The 16,678-nt window shown below is 34.8% G+C and overlaps 1 protein-coding gene across 2 annotated transcripts in view; it reads left to right on the forward strand.

Moving 5' to 3' along the window:
* LOC120426315 (pseudouridylate synthase RPUSD2-like) overlaps positions 1-15,908 on the forward strand; it is a 358,154-nt gene extending 342,246 nt beyond the window's left edge. For both annotated transcript variants that reach the window (XM_052707796.1, XM_052707797.1), the window contains exons 11-12: positions 4,158-4,313; positions 13,538-15,908. In XM_052707796.1, the coding sequence (XP_052563756.1) occupies positions 4,158-4,313; positions 13,538-13,612 (231 nt within the window). In that variant the 3' untranslated portion in view covers positions 13,613-15,908. The remainder of the gene's footprint in view (positions 1-4,157; positions 4,314-13,537) is intronic.
* The last annotated feature ends 770 nt before the right edge of the window (positions 15,909-16,678 follow it).

A 16,678-nucleotide genomic window follows, 5' to 3' on the forward strand; every position in this document is an offset into this window, starting at 1 on the left:
TATTTTTTCCGAAATTTTCCAAATAATGTAACTTCAAATAATTTGTTCCCTTCAGTCCAATTTTTGTTTAAAATCATGTTTTAAAGGTTATTAAGTTATACTTGATAAATGAACCGAAAAAACTTTAGCAAACAGTTACAAAGAGGCCATTCATAAATCACGCTATTTTGTTTTTTTTTTCTCATTAAGGTCACAAATCGAACGTTAAACTTGTAACACGAAATTCTTTTCTAAACGGACAGGCCAACTGCGTAAAGTAAACCGTAAAGAAAATACGTTGAAGTGGATTGAGTTTGAGCACGAATGTTCAGACAACAACACATTTCTGAATCTACAGGGGAGGAAGAAACAAGGTAATTCCCCGCTCCAGTTTCTGTTTGTTAGAGCAATAAATCGCTGGGAGCACCATGCTAAGAAGTTAGAATTTCCACAAATGCCCAAGAAACTATTTGCCGTGGTTATAGCGCCTTAGTTGATCTCAATTTGAATGTCTAACAAGAGACATACTGTTGGGGCCAAATCTCCCAACTAAATCTTCGCGTAGACTGTATTAGGGATTTTCTCCGGGTGACCAAAAAACAAGAGGTTCGATTTTCTCACTTTACTTCTCAAAACTTTCAATTTTCTGATGGACTATTTACACTGCGCGACGTGTCTCGTTCGCGTCTCGAAACGGAGTGAAAATTCTGTCTCTCTCCCTCTCCGCTCGTTCGTTTGCGCGCGCTTCTGCTTCGCGCCGTTTTCGTCGTTGCGTCGTTTCGCACTGTCACGTTGGCAGTGCCGTCGCTGACAGCGACGCAGGGCTGGACTCACGCACACTGGGCTGCAGTTGCGCAAATCCGGGCAAAACATTCGGCGCCGTGCCGAACACATACATTAAATTTACAGATAAAAAATATTCTTCAGAATTTTTCTATCTCAATCAAAGACAATGTGTCAAATTATAAGATTTTAGCAATGTTCAAATCAGAGTTCAATTCAAAAAAAATATTTTTGCAATTCCGTCGTGAAACTACTTACTTTTCCTGTCATTCTTGAACGACGAAATAGCCTACTTTTCTGTACTAAAAAGAACAGAATCCAATAGCAACACTTTTCAAAATAAATGCTGAAAAGTTCTATTTTTCAGCATTCAAATGGGTGCTGAAAAGTTAAACTTTTCAGCACTTGTTTCGAAAGTAACACTTTTCAACATTTTTTTTATTTAAACGATTTATTGACCAAATACAAGAAAATTTGACTTAAAATTTCACTCAGTGTGTGTTTTTTGGAATTGCAAAAAATGTTGTATGGAACTCGTTGCAAAACTTGATTTTTTTAGCACTCTTCGTATTTATCCAACTCAGTGAACCTCGTTGGATAAATGTACGACTCGTACTGAAAAAATCCTCTTTTTGCAACTTGTTGCATAAACTACTATTATTGTTATTGTTTTGAAGCATAGATTTTCACTATCCACTGTACACTTTGATTGAAAAAAAAAAAAATACTTCTCAACCAAAATACTAACAATATATATTTTTTGATTTGGTACGATTTGTAAGACAGCATTGAAAACTAGAAAATTTATATATTTTCTCACAATCATTTTGACCATTTAAGTTGCTGTTCTATACAATTCTGTTGCAAAATATTAATCAGATACAGGATCATAATAATTTTCGTTAAATTTAAAATTTCCCGGGAAATTTGATGAAAATTTCCCGTTACCCAGGGATTTTATAACCCCGGGAAATTGGACGCTCTAAGTGCACCGTTTTCAAGCTAAAGCCAGTTATAGGAAACATTTTTGATAAAAATCGCAGTTTTTCATTTTTTTTTTTTAAATTAGTGCACACTTTGGAATTTTTTTTTTGAAGAACTGAGAAAATTCTCGAAAAATAAAAAAAATCGCTATATTTTGCTTTTTTGAACATTTTTGATACGACCCTTAGTTGCTGCGATATTGCCATGCAAAGGTTTAGAAACAGGAAAATTCATGTTTTCTAAGTCTCACCCAAACTACCCACCATTTTCTAATGTCGATATCTCAGCAACTAATGGTCCGATTAACAATATTAAAATATGAAACATTCGTGAAATTTTCCGATTTTTCTAAAACAATATTTTCCACATTTTTAAATCGAGACTAACATTTCAAAAGGGCGTAATATTGAATGTTTGGCCCTTACTTGAGTGAACATCCATATGATCGAAAAAAATCGACATTTAAGAAAATCTGGAATGTCTCTTTTTTAATGAACTGTTCAAAAAATTTAATTGTTTAATATGACAGAGGATTGAAGAAAAAATAATTTTGGGAACCTATTTGAAAAAAAAAAATATAATTGCAAAAAAAATCCTCAGATTAACATAGAAAAGATACTTGTTTGGTCGTCTAGGTTCTTCCAGATTTGATTTTAAGGTAATTTCAAAGAAAGTTTCGGAACTTTTTTATTGAAGATCAAACATTGGCCAAACACGTTAGTTAGAGTCGCCCAAGGCATTCATAACAAATTTAATGGATATGTACATGAATCCATTGATTTTCAGTGACCTTTTCTGAAGAATTATCCTACGACGAAAGGTTTCGATGCACCCCTCAAAATAACGGGAAAGAGTCCTTCTTTCATAATGTTTATCAGACTTGCGGATTTTTTTTTATCTCAATGTCCTAGAAAAAAAATCACTGTATGTTAAGGTACACACGGTTCTTTTCTGAACACGCCAAAATAATCTGGAAATTCTTCAAGATACAGCTTTTTATAATATACAAGGCATTTTTGTATGACTGCCCCGAACATTTTTTAGAATTGATCGATTCTAAACTCATCGGAAAAGATAAAAACGGCGCATAGGTCCTATGGTAAACCTACCAGAGTCATCTTTTGCTCTATAGTTCAACAACACAAGCAACTGTGGGTGAATTAAATTGAAAATCCCGAAAATTCATGATTTTGCTTGAACACAATCTTTAGATCATTACAAAAGATTTTTGTCTACATTTTTTGAACAATTTTTATCAATATAATTTTGAAACCATTGCTTAAAATTTTAATTTTAATTTCAAAATGTTACCCAACATAAACTCGGAAAATAAATGATTTGCGCCTTTTTTAAATTAATTTCAAAAGTTCGTCCACCATCATTGATTTTGGACAGTTTAAGATTCATTGTTCGAATTAAATTCTGTAAATTTCATGAAACAATATTTTAGAAGTATTATCCCTCGTTTTCGATTACACCCACGTGTGGTTTTTCCAGTAGACTTCCAGTAATCATCTCGTGATAAGTCATTCTCAAAATAACTCGTCATCACAAAGGATATGACGTGTGCTTAGATATTCTATCAAAGATAAACATAACTTTATCTAACAAACACACACACACACTAAACCAACACACGAAACCAGGCAATCCCACTTTCATTTTGGCTCGCCAACCCACAGCATGAATAGTTTCGTCCCAAATGATAAGAACATTCCAATCCTCAAATGAGGCCCCTATCCTTGAACTATCTCTGGCCAGCCTAACCTAACCCAACCCCTTCGTCGTTACAGCGCAGTCACTCAGTCAGTGTGAGTGTGTCAAGTGAATGTGGTCGTTTTGTGACACGTTATCTCAATCTAGTCACACAAAACTCTTATGACTGTACGATTATGATAATGACAGTGGAGAGAGTCAAACAGCACTTTTACTGCTGCGACCAGAAATGATTTTCGTCCCTCCCAGGGAGGGGGGGGTCGAAAAAAGTTCATCACGTGTCAAACGAACTTTCTCCTGCCGAGTCACCATTATCGTAGATTTTAGGACAGTCCGAACTAAACTAAACTGTAAGGGGGGCTCAACTGAAAGAGCACTCCATAAAAGTATGCACGAGACGGGTTTTTTTCGGGGTCGAGTTATTGCGGAAAATGCTGACGTTGTTGGTCAGACATTTTTCGAGGCGCCTGGGTGAAGGGTTTATGGGGTTGGATTTGGACTTGGTCGCTTGAATAAATCTACTTCAGAATGTCAGGGTCGGGAAGTTACCCTTTCGACTTGATTTAGTGTTAACGCCTTGATAGGGTTCAGTTTTAAATAGATATTCAATTTTTGTTAGTTGAAATAATATGAGCTTTATCGATTAGGAATTATTTAGAATTAATAAGAATATTTTTTCTTCTCTCTTCTCTAAGGTAACGGTGGCCACCCAGACCGGCCACGAGTCGCCCGATCTGGCCTTCAACCCGGACAAGATGACCACGGACAAGCACTGCTACGAGTGCAAGGTGCGGTACCGTGACCCGAAGCCGCAGGATCTGGTCATGTATCTGCACGCCTGGAAGTACAAGGTAAGCTACCAGCCAGGAACTCATTAAACTTTGAAAAGACGTCCTCATTATTCCACTTGGCAAACATCGCTCTCTATCTGTCTCCTGGTGAAATTATTTCAAAACCCCAAACACAAGACACACACGTCCGTCACGGTCCGTGAATTTCACTTTGACAGGGCGCATTTGAGGAATGCATTCATAATTTTCTAAATGGAGACCCCGTGTTCTCCAGAATAGCTCCAACTAGCGTTTGAGTTCACAAATTAGAGCGGTGTGCTCCGGCTCGTTGAGGAGCGAGGAGGTGAGGTCGTGAACTGAAAATAAATAAATCTATCGCGGATGACAGCTCGCCTCCGATGGCCTGGCGCGAACGCAAACTGACAGGCAACATTTGTCGCGACCCACATCTATTGGGTGCCAATTTGCCAATCAGTAGGCCCTTTAAAAATGTTTAAGCAAGAGTTCAAGAGGAAACGACGACAGAGAGAGCTCGGTTGTCAAATTGATGTACATGACCTACTATGTTGATTGGTGTCCGGGTATCCGATGCTGGGTGGGCCAGAAGGTTTCGTGTCGTTTAATTATGAAAATTAAGAGACAACTCATCTCCACCCGAAATTTTGTTGATAAATACGTGGAATTGTCTTCCTTCTCCTTTTTCAAACATGCTTCGTTTAGTTTTCACAGTGGAGCAGTTCTCTACGGAATCGGTCTTTTTTCTTTAATTTTAATTTTTGTATTTTTTAATCCGGCTGAAACTTTTTTGGTGCCTTCGGTATGCCCAAAGAAGCCATTTTGCATCATTAGTTTGTCCATATAATTTTCCATACAAATTTGGCAGCTGTCCATACAAAAATGATATATGAAAATTCAAAAATCTGTATCTTTTGAAGGAATTTTTTGATCGATTTGGTGTCTTTGGCAGAGTTGTGGGTATGGATATGGACTACACTGAAAAAAAATGATACACGGTAAAACAAAATTTGATGATTTTAAATTTAACTTTTTGTCACTAAAACTTGATTTGCAAAAAAAAAAACACTATTTTTATTTTTTTTATTTTTTGATATGTTTTGGAGGACATCAAATGCCAATTGTTAACATTTCCGAAATTTCCAGAATGGGCAAAAAATCTTTGACCGAGTTATGATTTTTTGAATCAATACAAATTTTTTCAAAAAATCGAAATATTGGTCGCAAAAATTTTTCAACTTCATTTTTCGATGTAAAATTGAATTTGCAATCAAAAAATACTTCAGTACATTTTTGATAAAGTGCACCGTTTCCAAGTTATAACCATTTTTAGGTAACTTTTTTGAAAATTGTCGCAGTTTTTCATTTTTTTAAAATAGTGCCCATGTTTGCCCACCATTGAAAAAATATTTTTGAAAAGCTGAGAAAATTCTCTATATTTTGCTTTTTCTGACTTTGTTGATACGACCCTTAGTTGCTGAGATATTGCCATGCAAAGGTTAAAAAACAGGAAAATTGATGTTTTCTAAGTTTCACCCAAACAACCCACAATTTTCTAATGTCGATATCTCAGCAACTATAGGTCCGATTTACAATGTTAAACTATGAAACATTCGTAAAATTTTTCGGTCTTTTCGAAAAAAATATTTTCAAAAAATTTAAATCAAAACTACATTTCAAATGGGCGTAATATTGAATGTTTGGCCCGATTGAAATGTTAGTCTTGATTTTAAATTTTTGAAAATATTTTTTTCGAAAGGATCGGAAAATTTTACGAATGTTTCATGTTTTAACATTGTAAATCGGACCTATAGTTGCTGAGATATCGACATTAGAAAATGGTGGGTTGTTTGGGTGAGACTTAGAAAACATCAATTTTTCTGTTTTTTAACCATTGCATGGCAATATCTCAGCAACTAAGGGTCGTATCAACAAAGTCCGAAGAAGCAAAATAAAGAGAATTTTCTCAGCTTTTCAAACATATTTTTTTCAATAGTGAGCAAACATGGGCACTATTTAAAAAAAAATGAAAAACTGCGACAATTTTCAAAAAAGTTACCTAAAAATGGTTATAACTTGGAAACGGTGCACTTTATCAAAAATTTACTGAAGTACTTTTGATTGCAAATTCGATTTTACATCGAAAAATGAAGTTGAAAATTTTTTGCGACCAATATTTCGATTTTTTGAAAAAATCTGTATTGATTCAAAAAGTCATAACTCGGTCAAAATTTTTTTGCCCATTCTGGAAATTTCTGAAAAGTTGGCATTTGATGTCCTCTAAAACATATCAAAAAATAAAAAAAAAATAAAAATAGTGTTTTTTTGCAAATCAAGTTTTATTGACAAAAAGTTAAATTAAAAATCACCAAATTTTTTTTTACCGTGTATCATTTTTTATAGTGTAGTCTATATCCATACCTACAACTTTGCCGAAGACACCAAATCGATCAAAAAATTCCTTCAAAAGATACAGATTTTTGAATTTTCATATGTCATTTTTGTATGGACAGCTGCCAAATTTGTATGGAAAATTATATGGACAAACTAATGATGCAAAATGGCTTCTTTGGGCATACCGAAGGCACCAAAAAATTTCAGCCGGATTAAAAAAAACAAAAAAAAACGAATGACCGAAATCTTAGAGAATTGCTCAGCGGCTAATCGGCCGTGCGGGTTGCGGCGCGGACTTAGTAAGCTAGATATAGCTATCATGGGTTTGATATTTTTATGGGATTAGAGATATTTTTTCCTTGCGTCTGCAAGATGCAAATTTACACATTATTTGAGGTAAAATTAAACCTTTTTTCTGACATAATAGATGTGCCATTTTTTAGATGTAATTTTACAACCTTTTTTATGAGAAATATTCAGAAAAAAAACATAAGAAACGAATAAAAACGTTTTTAATTAACTTTTTATCTCAAAAAACTCAATTTCTCAAAATCATTTTTTTTAATTTTCGGCCAAACATTCAATATTTTTCTTTATTTTGAAAATCAGTCTTCATTTAAAAAAATCTAAATATTTTTTTTGAATAGATCGAATAATTTCACGAATGTGTCATTTTTTTTAATTGAAAATTGAACCATTAGATGCTGCGGCATCAGAAAATTGAGGGTTGTTTAGGTGAGACTTAGAAAACTTAAATTTGAGTGATTCATTTTCTTTAAGCCGCTTTATTCCAGCAACCACAGGTTAAATCTTGAAGGCCTCTTTGACAGTTTTAGTGCTTTATCTCTAAACTTTGCGAAAAAATGTCACTTTTTTAAATGGAATTACTGCTTTTAAAAACGGGGCACTTTATTAACAAATTAAATCTTACACAAAAAAGTGAGGTCAAATAAATTGCTTTGTAAAATTTTCGGTTTTTTTTTAAATCTTTTTTTTTAATGCATTACTTGACATAATTTTTTTACCATACCATGGCTAAATAGTTGTGGGTTCTTTTCCCCTTAAATATTTAAAAAATCTCGAAAATAAAAAAAAACACGTATTTTGGGAAATTGAGTTTTTGTGAAAAAATGCAAATATTTTTGTCTGTGTACCGTAAACCGGGATGACTTTGATAGGTTTGAGATTTTTCCGCAAAATGAAGAGTACAAATTAAATTCGTACGGAATGGTATGAAAACATATTGACCGAGGTAGACAAGTGTTCAAAGGCCTTCAAGAAGAGTTTTTAAGACAATGTTGATAAATAATATTATTTAAATATTCTCAAAGTGTCATGATTTTCTCAATGCAAATGAGTTCAAATAGAAAAAAAAACGGAATGCACTTTCGGATTCTTTGGACAATTTTCGATGAAATAATTTTGCAAATATTTTTTAAATTGTTTTTGAAACACATTTCGAAAAAAAAACTACAAATTTTTAAATGCGAAAACTTTTGAATTCGTGCTTGGAATTCAATAGTCCTCAGATCAACTTCAAGATCTTTACAACTTTTCCGATCAAAAAATTTCTTGAAAAGTTAGAGTTTTTTGAATATTCACGTACCATTTTTGTATGAACAGCTGAAGAAATTGTATGGAGATTTGTATGGGTGAATCAATGACACAAAATAACTTCTTTGGTCAAAGGAAAGGCCCCCACAAAGTTTGAGCCAACTCATAAAATACAAAAATAAACATGTCCGGTTTTGGTAGAGAATTGCTCAACACTTGAAAGGCTTTGTCTACAATAAAAATAATTAAAAACATTCTTAAATTGGTGTATATTTTCCCTCATTGTCCCAACTTAACTGAGGACAGTTACCACTGAGTTCCTCATATCTTCATCAGCCAACGTCGAATTAAAATGGAAAATTAAAACGTTTTTCACATTTTACTCCCCTCAATCTGCCCTTCCCACCCCCTCTCACATGAATGAATCATTGTTCCATCTCCCCTCGTCAGCACGTGTTAGTGTGTGTCCGCAATTTTAAATTTTAATTATTATGTCACGTTAATCCTCCTTCTCTCATTTCGAGAAAAGCTTGTGTGGAGAGGACACCAGTCTGGCAAAAGTGCCCAATCCCCTTCCCGCCGTAGTTTAGCCTACTTTCAGTACCTAGGGTAAATGTACCCATTATTAGCCTAGTTTTTTAGTATTGCGTATTGCAAACTTTACAAATTTCAATCAAATCAAAGTAGGCACGCTTCCCCTACCAAAGTATTTGCAACCAAAATTTAATCGTCCGAGCCACGTCCCTTTTGCCCGTGAGGTCTCGACCAAGCGCCTCCAAAGGGTGTGAGGGTGTTGACGCCCAGCGGCGTCGACGGAATGTGGTGTCCCGGAAATGGCATCATCAGCTCAGGACGAGGCGCGTGATGGATTGTCCCCTGGTTTTCGACGATGATGACGACTGTGCGAGTTGACGAGGATCATGGTTCAGTGGAAACGCTCTGCCCGCGCTGGTAATAAGTGGACTCACGTGGAGTGAATTACCGGATGAAATTAGGGAGCGTTCTTTTATTACGTAACGCAGTAGGGGGGGAGGGGGGGTCGGAGGCCGTGTTACGCTCCATACAAAATTTTTAAAATTTGTATGGAAATTTTGTTACGAGGGGGGGGGGAGGGGGTCTAAAAGTCCGATTTTTCGCGTTACGTAATAAAAGAACGCTCCCTTAGACGTACATTTGTCTGGGAATGTTTGAGTTGTACAAGATTATTTGTCTGGAGATGGACTTTACAAGATGAGTGGGATTATACGAAAGTAAATTGCAATAAGATTATTTCATTTTGAGTATTTCGAAAAAAAAAACTTATTTCAAAATCAAATCATATCACTCGAAACATGAACTTCAGAAGGTGAATCGGGAAACATTTTTTTTTCGTAAAATCGCGATAACTCGTGATGGTTACAAGCAAACCCCTTATGTTTTTATATAAAAATAGGTTAGCATGGAACTTCGGATAATCGAATCATGAACATATTTTTTTTTTCATTTTCTTACTTTTAACATCAAACTTGAATTCAGCGACCTCATTTTCGTCTGCAGTGTTGCAAATGAGTGATAGAAAAGCTATCAATTGATTATCTCTGCTTCAAAAACATCCGAGAGTATAGCGGTCGTCACCAAAGCTTGAGAGATCTCTTCTTGTGTCTCGTGATTCCCAGCGGTGCCATTCTCTCGCTATCACTCCTTCCCTTTTTCTCGACTGTGCGCTCTCACCGCTGAGTCTCTCAATTTCTCCGAAAACTGCAATGAGAGAACGCGAGATGGCGATTAGGAGCCGACCACGCATGACGTCCCGTTAAACTGCGTTTGTGAAATTGGTTTTGTGGCGGCTTTTGTGGTTAAACGCTGTTGCGGTACGAGGATCGTGGAAGCGGGAATGAGAGAGAAAAGGAAAATGTCAATCGCGAGTATGTAAACACGAAAACGTGTTCGGCTATGTTCAATTTTTTAATGTCGATATCTCAGCAACTAATGGTCCGATTTTCAATGTTAATAAATGAAACATTTGTGAAATTTGCCGATCTTTTCGAAAACATTATTTTCAAAATTTTCAAATCAAGACTAACATTTTAAAAGGCCAAACATTCAATATTACGCCCTTTTAAAATGTTAGTCTGGATTTGAAAATTTTGAAAATATTGTTTTCGAAAAGATTGGAAAATTTCACAAATGTTTCATATTTTAACATTGAAAATCGGACCATTAGTGTCTGAGATATCGACATTGAAAAATGGTGGGCTGTTTGGGTGAGACTTAGAAAACATCAATTTTCCTGTTTTTAAACCTTTGCATTGCAATATCTCAGCAACTAAAGGTCGTATCAACAAAGTCCGAAGAAGCAAAATATAGAGAATTTTCTCAGCTTTTCAAAAATATTTTTTTCAAAAGTGTGCAAACATGTCCACTAATTTAAAAAAAATGAAAAACTGCGACTATTTTCAAAAAAGTCAACTAAATATGGATTTAACTTGAAAACGGTGCACTTTATCAAAATTTTACTGAAGTACTTTTTGATTGAAAATTTGATTTTACATCGAAAAATGAAGTTGAAAAAATTTTGCGACCAATATTTCGATTTTTCGAAAAAATCGGTATTGATTAAAAAAATCATAACTCCGTCAATGAATTTTTGCACAACCTGGAAATTTCTGAAAAGTTGGCATTTTATGTCCTCTAAAACATATCAAAAAATAAAAAAAATTAAAAATAGTGTTTTTTTGCAAATCAAATTTTAGTGATAAAAAGTTAAATAAAAAATCACCAAATTTTTTTTACCGTGTATCATTTTTTTTCCAGTGTAGTCCTTATCCATACCTACAACTTTGCCGAAGACACCAAATCGATGAAAAAATTCCTTCAAAAGATACAGATTTTTGAATTTTCATACATCATTTTTATATGGACAGCTGCGAAATTTGTATAGAAAATTATATGGACAAACTAATGATGCAATATGGCTTCTTTGGGCATACCAAAGGCACCAAAAAAGTTTCAGTCGAATTAAAAAATACAAAAATTAAAATTAAAGAAAAAAATACTGGTTTGGTAGAGAATTGCTCAGGTGTATTATGCATTTTAAAACACTTTTTTCATTCAAATGAAGACTATGGCTTGTTATTTCAATTACCGTCAGTGGGGGTGACTATGGGTCAAAAAACGAAACACCTCTCGAAATTTCTTAATAACAAAAACAATTTAAATAACATCGAAAATCTTTTAACGTAGATTTGTTCTTAGATAGTTTACTAACATTTTCCCAAAATATGGTCGATTTTGATGAACACTACCTTAAATGCCAATTGTTTGAAAATTGACCCAATCTCACCCCTTAGAGGGGGTGACATTGGGTCAAATGAAACTAAAATGATGCTGAAATACTAAGATATGGTAAAACAAGTCATCCAACAGCGTTTCTTGTTCGAGGGAATCGTATTGACACGCTACAATGTTTGAAGTGGAGATTTTCAAACATTTGGGTAGTTTTCGAGCAATTCTAACAAAAATATTAGAAAAATGATTTTTCGAGAGGTCATTTTTGGCCAAAAACGTACCCCAACTTTAGACATCTGCCAAAATAACAGGATTTGTTCTAGGAACGAGATTTTTTCAGCGAAGTCATCTTAAGATGTCCCCTACACAACCCTTTTAACAGAATTCAGTTTCATTGAAAAGAATCTGAGAAATGGTAAAATCCGTAAAAAATCACTTTGACCCAATCTCACCCCCCAGACCCAATGTCACCCCCACTGACGGTACAAACCTTTTTTTTTTCTTGCCCTCTTGAGTCAGAGTCGAGGGACATAAACTTCATTGATATTTGCAACGGCCTTAGCAAAATATAAAAAAAAATATTTACAATAAAAATTAAGCTTCATCTTCTGTGGTCCCAAATATCCTGATTTTTTAAAAAAGATAATAAAGATTTTATTTCATAAAAATAAATTAAAAGCTTCATGAGATGCACTATGAATAGTTAACATTTGATTTTACAAGTAATTTTCAATGAAATTTTAAAAATAGAGAGTTTTTTTTCTTGTTTTGTCGCCGGATTTTTGAAATTTTGAAAGAGGGAACAAAACCATGGAATACAAAATCACCTTAAGATATTTTGAATAAAACGATGTCGGGATCTATCAGGTTGGAAAAGTAACTGAAACGTTAACGAATCTCAAAAATCAGACAACTCTATTTAATGTTAAGTGTGTGTGTGTGTGTGTGTGTGTGTGTGTGCAACCAACCAAACGGGACCACGCGGTCGCTTCTTACAAATTGAGTTGTTTCCATGTATTTTTAGATCTACATTCAATACATGCAAATAACTCGCATAGGCATTTGGAAGGTGTTTGCTCTGCCGAGCCTCGTTGCCCCATTTCTACGCTGGCTAGCCGAGCGCAAGGTACTTCAGCTTTATCGACAAGCCCCGCCCTGAAGAACGTTTGCACCAATCGGATTCAAACGTTATTTAGAACTTCCGAACTCTTGTCAAATGGACAAGGACCCAGCGCGTATATAGTTGATAGTAACAGTATTCCTAATTCCAATCATAGCTCACCAAGTCGCGATGGCCTAGTGGTTAGCTTACCAATCCAAAGGACGGGGGATCGGACCCCGACTCGAGCGATTTTGATTTTTCGTTCATATTCAGAGTTTCAAGATTAATATTTCCTATACTTTCTCGTTGGGAGCAGATGGGAATCGAACCCAGAACCATTCGCTTACAAAGCGAACACCGTAACCAGTCAGCCACGGCCGCTCCTAACAACTCTATTTAATGTTAAGTGTACCAATATTTTGTTTGATCTGAAGGCTGGGTTTTAATTCTGGGCATAATTCAAGCATTCCGAAAAAAACGCGTTTTAGTGTTCATCACCAAATCTTTGCCACGGCAATTTTAGAGGGGAATGGAATGTTAGCCGTTTGGTTTTCACATTGGCAGCCAAAACCAAACATTATTAAAATTCATGTTTCAGAAGATTAATTGAATCGTCCTCTACCACTTGGCGGTATCTCGATTTTGATAGAAATGGATAATGGCCGTTTCTTCAATGATGGGCAGAAATCCTGTACAATTTCACAAACAAACATAATTGTTTGTTCATCCAAAACTTAACCACAAACAAACTTAACTTAACATTTTGTTCATTCAATATCCAATACTCAAAATGACAACAAAAGAAAATTTTCACATGATTATCAAAATACCTCGCGCCTCCTCAATTCCGTTAAATACCATGCGTCTCCATTTAAACTTATCACCAAACAAAATCATCCATAAAATTAACCACCTCTTTTCTTTTTCTTCTCTCCCTCTTTCCATTTTTCAGGGCCCAGGCTGGGAGTACGAAACCGAGCTGCCCGAGTGGGCTCGCGTCGACTGGCACGACAACGACTTTGAATGAATGGCGTTGGATGATGGCTACGTCGACGAGTACGACGGCGATTACCTTCACAACAACAACGACGACGACCACTACACGCACTTTTACTATTACTGTCCCGGACTATCCTCCTGAACCAAATATTTGAAGGAATGAAAAAAAAACAAGGCATAACTTGTTTTGAGAACGAAAAAAAAACGCCCAAACTAATTCAAAGCCACACCCCTTCTTACGGAGAGCGACGCAAACCAACTGTGACCAAAACGTGTGTGATGATGATGAAAATGCATTGTAGAAGAAGAAGCAAAAAGACAAATAGCAGCCAAAGCTCCAGTTTGTTGGCGACCAAAAGAGTTAAAACAATAATAATAACTAAAGTAACGCAAGAAAAACCTTTATATAGAGATTTACGCAGCTGGAAGACGAGGGAGAAAAAGAAGAAGCTACAAACGACGAAGCAAGAAGGAGGCGACCAGAAGCGATGCCTGTTGCTCAACTCAGCAACAGAAGTAATAACGGTTTAGTGTGTAAGTTTTAGTGGGTAATGTTGAGCGAACGAGAGCCAGAGAAGGAAGAATACGACGTGAAAAAATAGTAATTCTTAAATCAAAGCAGCAACAAGCGACAAAAAAGAGATGAAATTTGTACAGTAGACGCGCTTCTTTTTTATACGCAACGCGTAATGTTTTTATTTCGATAGCTAGAGAGAGGTCTATACAAACACTTCAACACAAACACTCACAGCTTGGGGAAGAAAGCCGAAAATGGAAAATTACAGCAAAAAGTACGTAAACTGCTTTTGCTGCGCAAAACTGTCAAACGATCGAAGTAGGCATCCTCACTTTTGATTAATTTTCAATTTTACTGACAGCTGCTTGGAAGATTTAAACGTTTTTTTCTCAAATAATGAACTTTAATAAATCACTGAACTCTCCACCGAGTGAAAAACAAACGATTTAATTTGCCGCCCCTCGAAACCAAAATCGCTTTGCGGTTCCGAAATTTGTGACAACAATTTCGCCTGCGGCGGCTCCCCAACCGACCGTGTTTATGGTCGATTTAATTAAGTGGAATTGAATTTTAATATTTGCCAAAAATTAATTTCAATGCTGTGGGGGAGTGGAACTAATTTATGTTGCGAAAAAAGGGGGTGAGGAGGGGACAATGCCGCTCTGTTTACAAATTGTAGAGGGTGGAGAGCAAACCGCCGAAAGAACAAAAAAATGCAATTCACGTCATTGACGCGGCTCTTATTGGCGGCCGCAGGGCGGCTGAAATATGATCGAGAGCGTTAAAGTGCATTCAGTGTGAACGGGGTTGCAAGTTGGGGGAGGAGTTTTGATGTATGTTTCTTTATTAATTAAAACATTCTGAGAAAATTTCTTTTTGTCGAATAGAACTTACTAACAGAGGAAAATTACAATTGGGAGATAATTTATCATTGAAAGTTAAATATTAAAAATCAACTAATTTTCAAGATTCAAAACTTATCTTTTTTGTTTTGATGCAAAAAAAAAAAATCATAAGATGCTTAAGTTCTTTCCGTAGTCATACAGAATTTTTTGAATATTAACAAATTGTGGAAGCTCGTTTTTTCAGAAACTTTTACGTTTTTTCAAATCTGTAATATCGAATTATTTTTTTTAAAGAAGCTTGAAATTGTCCACTGGATTGAAAATTGTAAAATTATTGTTAATTTTCAATTTAATCCAAAATATTAACAATTGATTATCAGTACATGATAAAGATTCATTATCGAAATACGATGAAATTATCAACGATAACTTTCTTCCTAAAATAAGCTAAGGCCATTGCTATTTTTTTCAAGTTTTTGTCACTCCTCAAAAAATCAGGGGGCAAATAGATAATTATTGACTTTAATTGATATTTTCAAAGAAAAAACTTGTTAAACCAATTGAAAACTATTCAGAATAGATCGTTTAACTCTTTTTCATGCATTTTCAATGAAAAAGACTTTTAATATTTTAGGAAAAATGAAATTTTGAAACCACAGATTATAAATTCATAAAGCATTTTGCGATACTTTTTGTTTCAAAATTTCGAAAACCAGGCTTGAAATTAATTTGACCAGAACCGTGGGACAAAAACTTTACATACAATTTGTACCAGCCTTATTAAACCTAATTTACTCAGTTTTTAAAAACTGTGCTGCAAGCTTAATAGATCTAGTAATAAACAAAATGTTTTTTTTTTTGTTAAACGCCGATGCCGAAGTATTTTTCAAGGTTTATGTCGCCCTCCCCCCTCCCCTTTTATCAAAATTGGTTTGAAAAATCAGGGGGCAAAAAAAAAGTTTTCATAAAACTGGAAAACATGTTAGCCCACTCTTAAAAAACATATTTTTGATAAGCTTAGAAAATTCTCTATATTTTACTTTTTTTAACTTTGTTGATACGACCCTTAGTTGCTGAGATATTGCCATGCAAAGAGCTAAAAACAGGAAATTTGATGTTTTCTGAGTCTCACCCAAACAACCCACCATTTTCTAATGTCGATATTTCCGATTTGAATGTAAAAATAAGAAATATTCGTTAAATTTTCGGATCTTTCTAAAAACAATATATTTATTTTTTTTCAATCAAGGCGAACATTTCAAAAGGGCGCAATATTGAATGTTTGGCTTTTTTAAATGATAGTCTTGATTTAAAAAAATATTCTTTTTGGAAAGATTGGAAAATTTAACGAATGTTTCATATTTTTACATTAAAAATCGGAGATATCGACATTAAAAAATGGTGGGTTGTTTGGGTGAGACTCAGAAAACATCAAATTTCCTGTTTTTAAACATTTGGATGGCAATATCTAAGCAACTAAGGGTAGTATCAACAAAGTTCATTGGGCACGAAAATGAATAACTGCGACTATTTTCAAAAAAAGTTACCTGAAAATGGCTATAATTTGAAAACGGTATTTTTATCAAAATTTCTCTAAAGTACTTTTTGATTGCAAATTCGATTTTTAATCGAAAAATGGAGTTGAAAATTTTTGCGACCAATATTTCGATTTTTTTTTTAAATCAGTATTGATTGAAAAGTTATAACTCGGTCAAAGATTTTTTGCACTACC

This window comes from Culex pipiens, chromosome 2 (genome assembly GCF_016801865.2).
Source record: "Culex pipiens pallens isolate TS chromosome 2, TS_CPP_V2, whole genome shotgun sequence".
In the NCBI taxonomy this organism is placed as follows: Eukaryota; Metazoa; Arthropoda; class Insecta; order Diptera; family Culicidae; genus Culex; species Culex pipiens.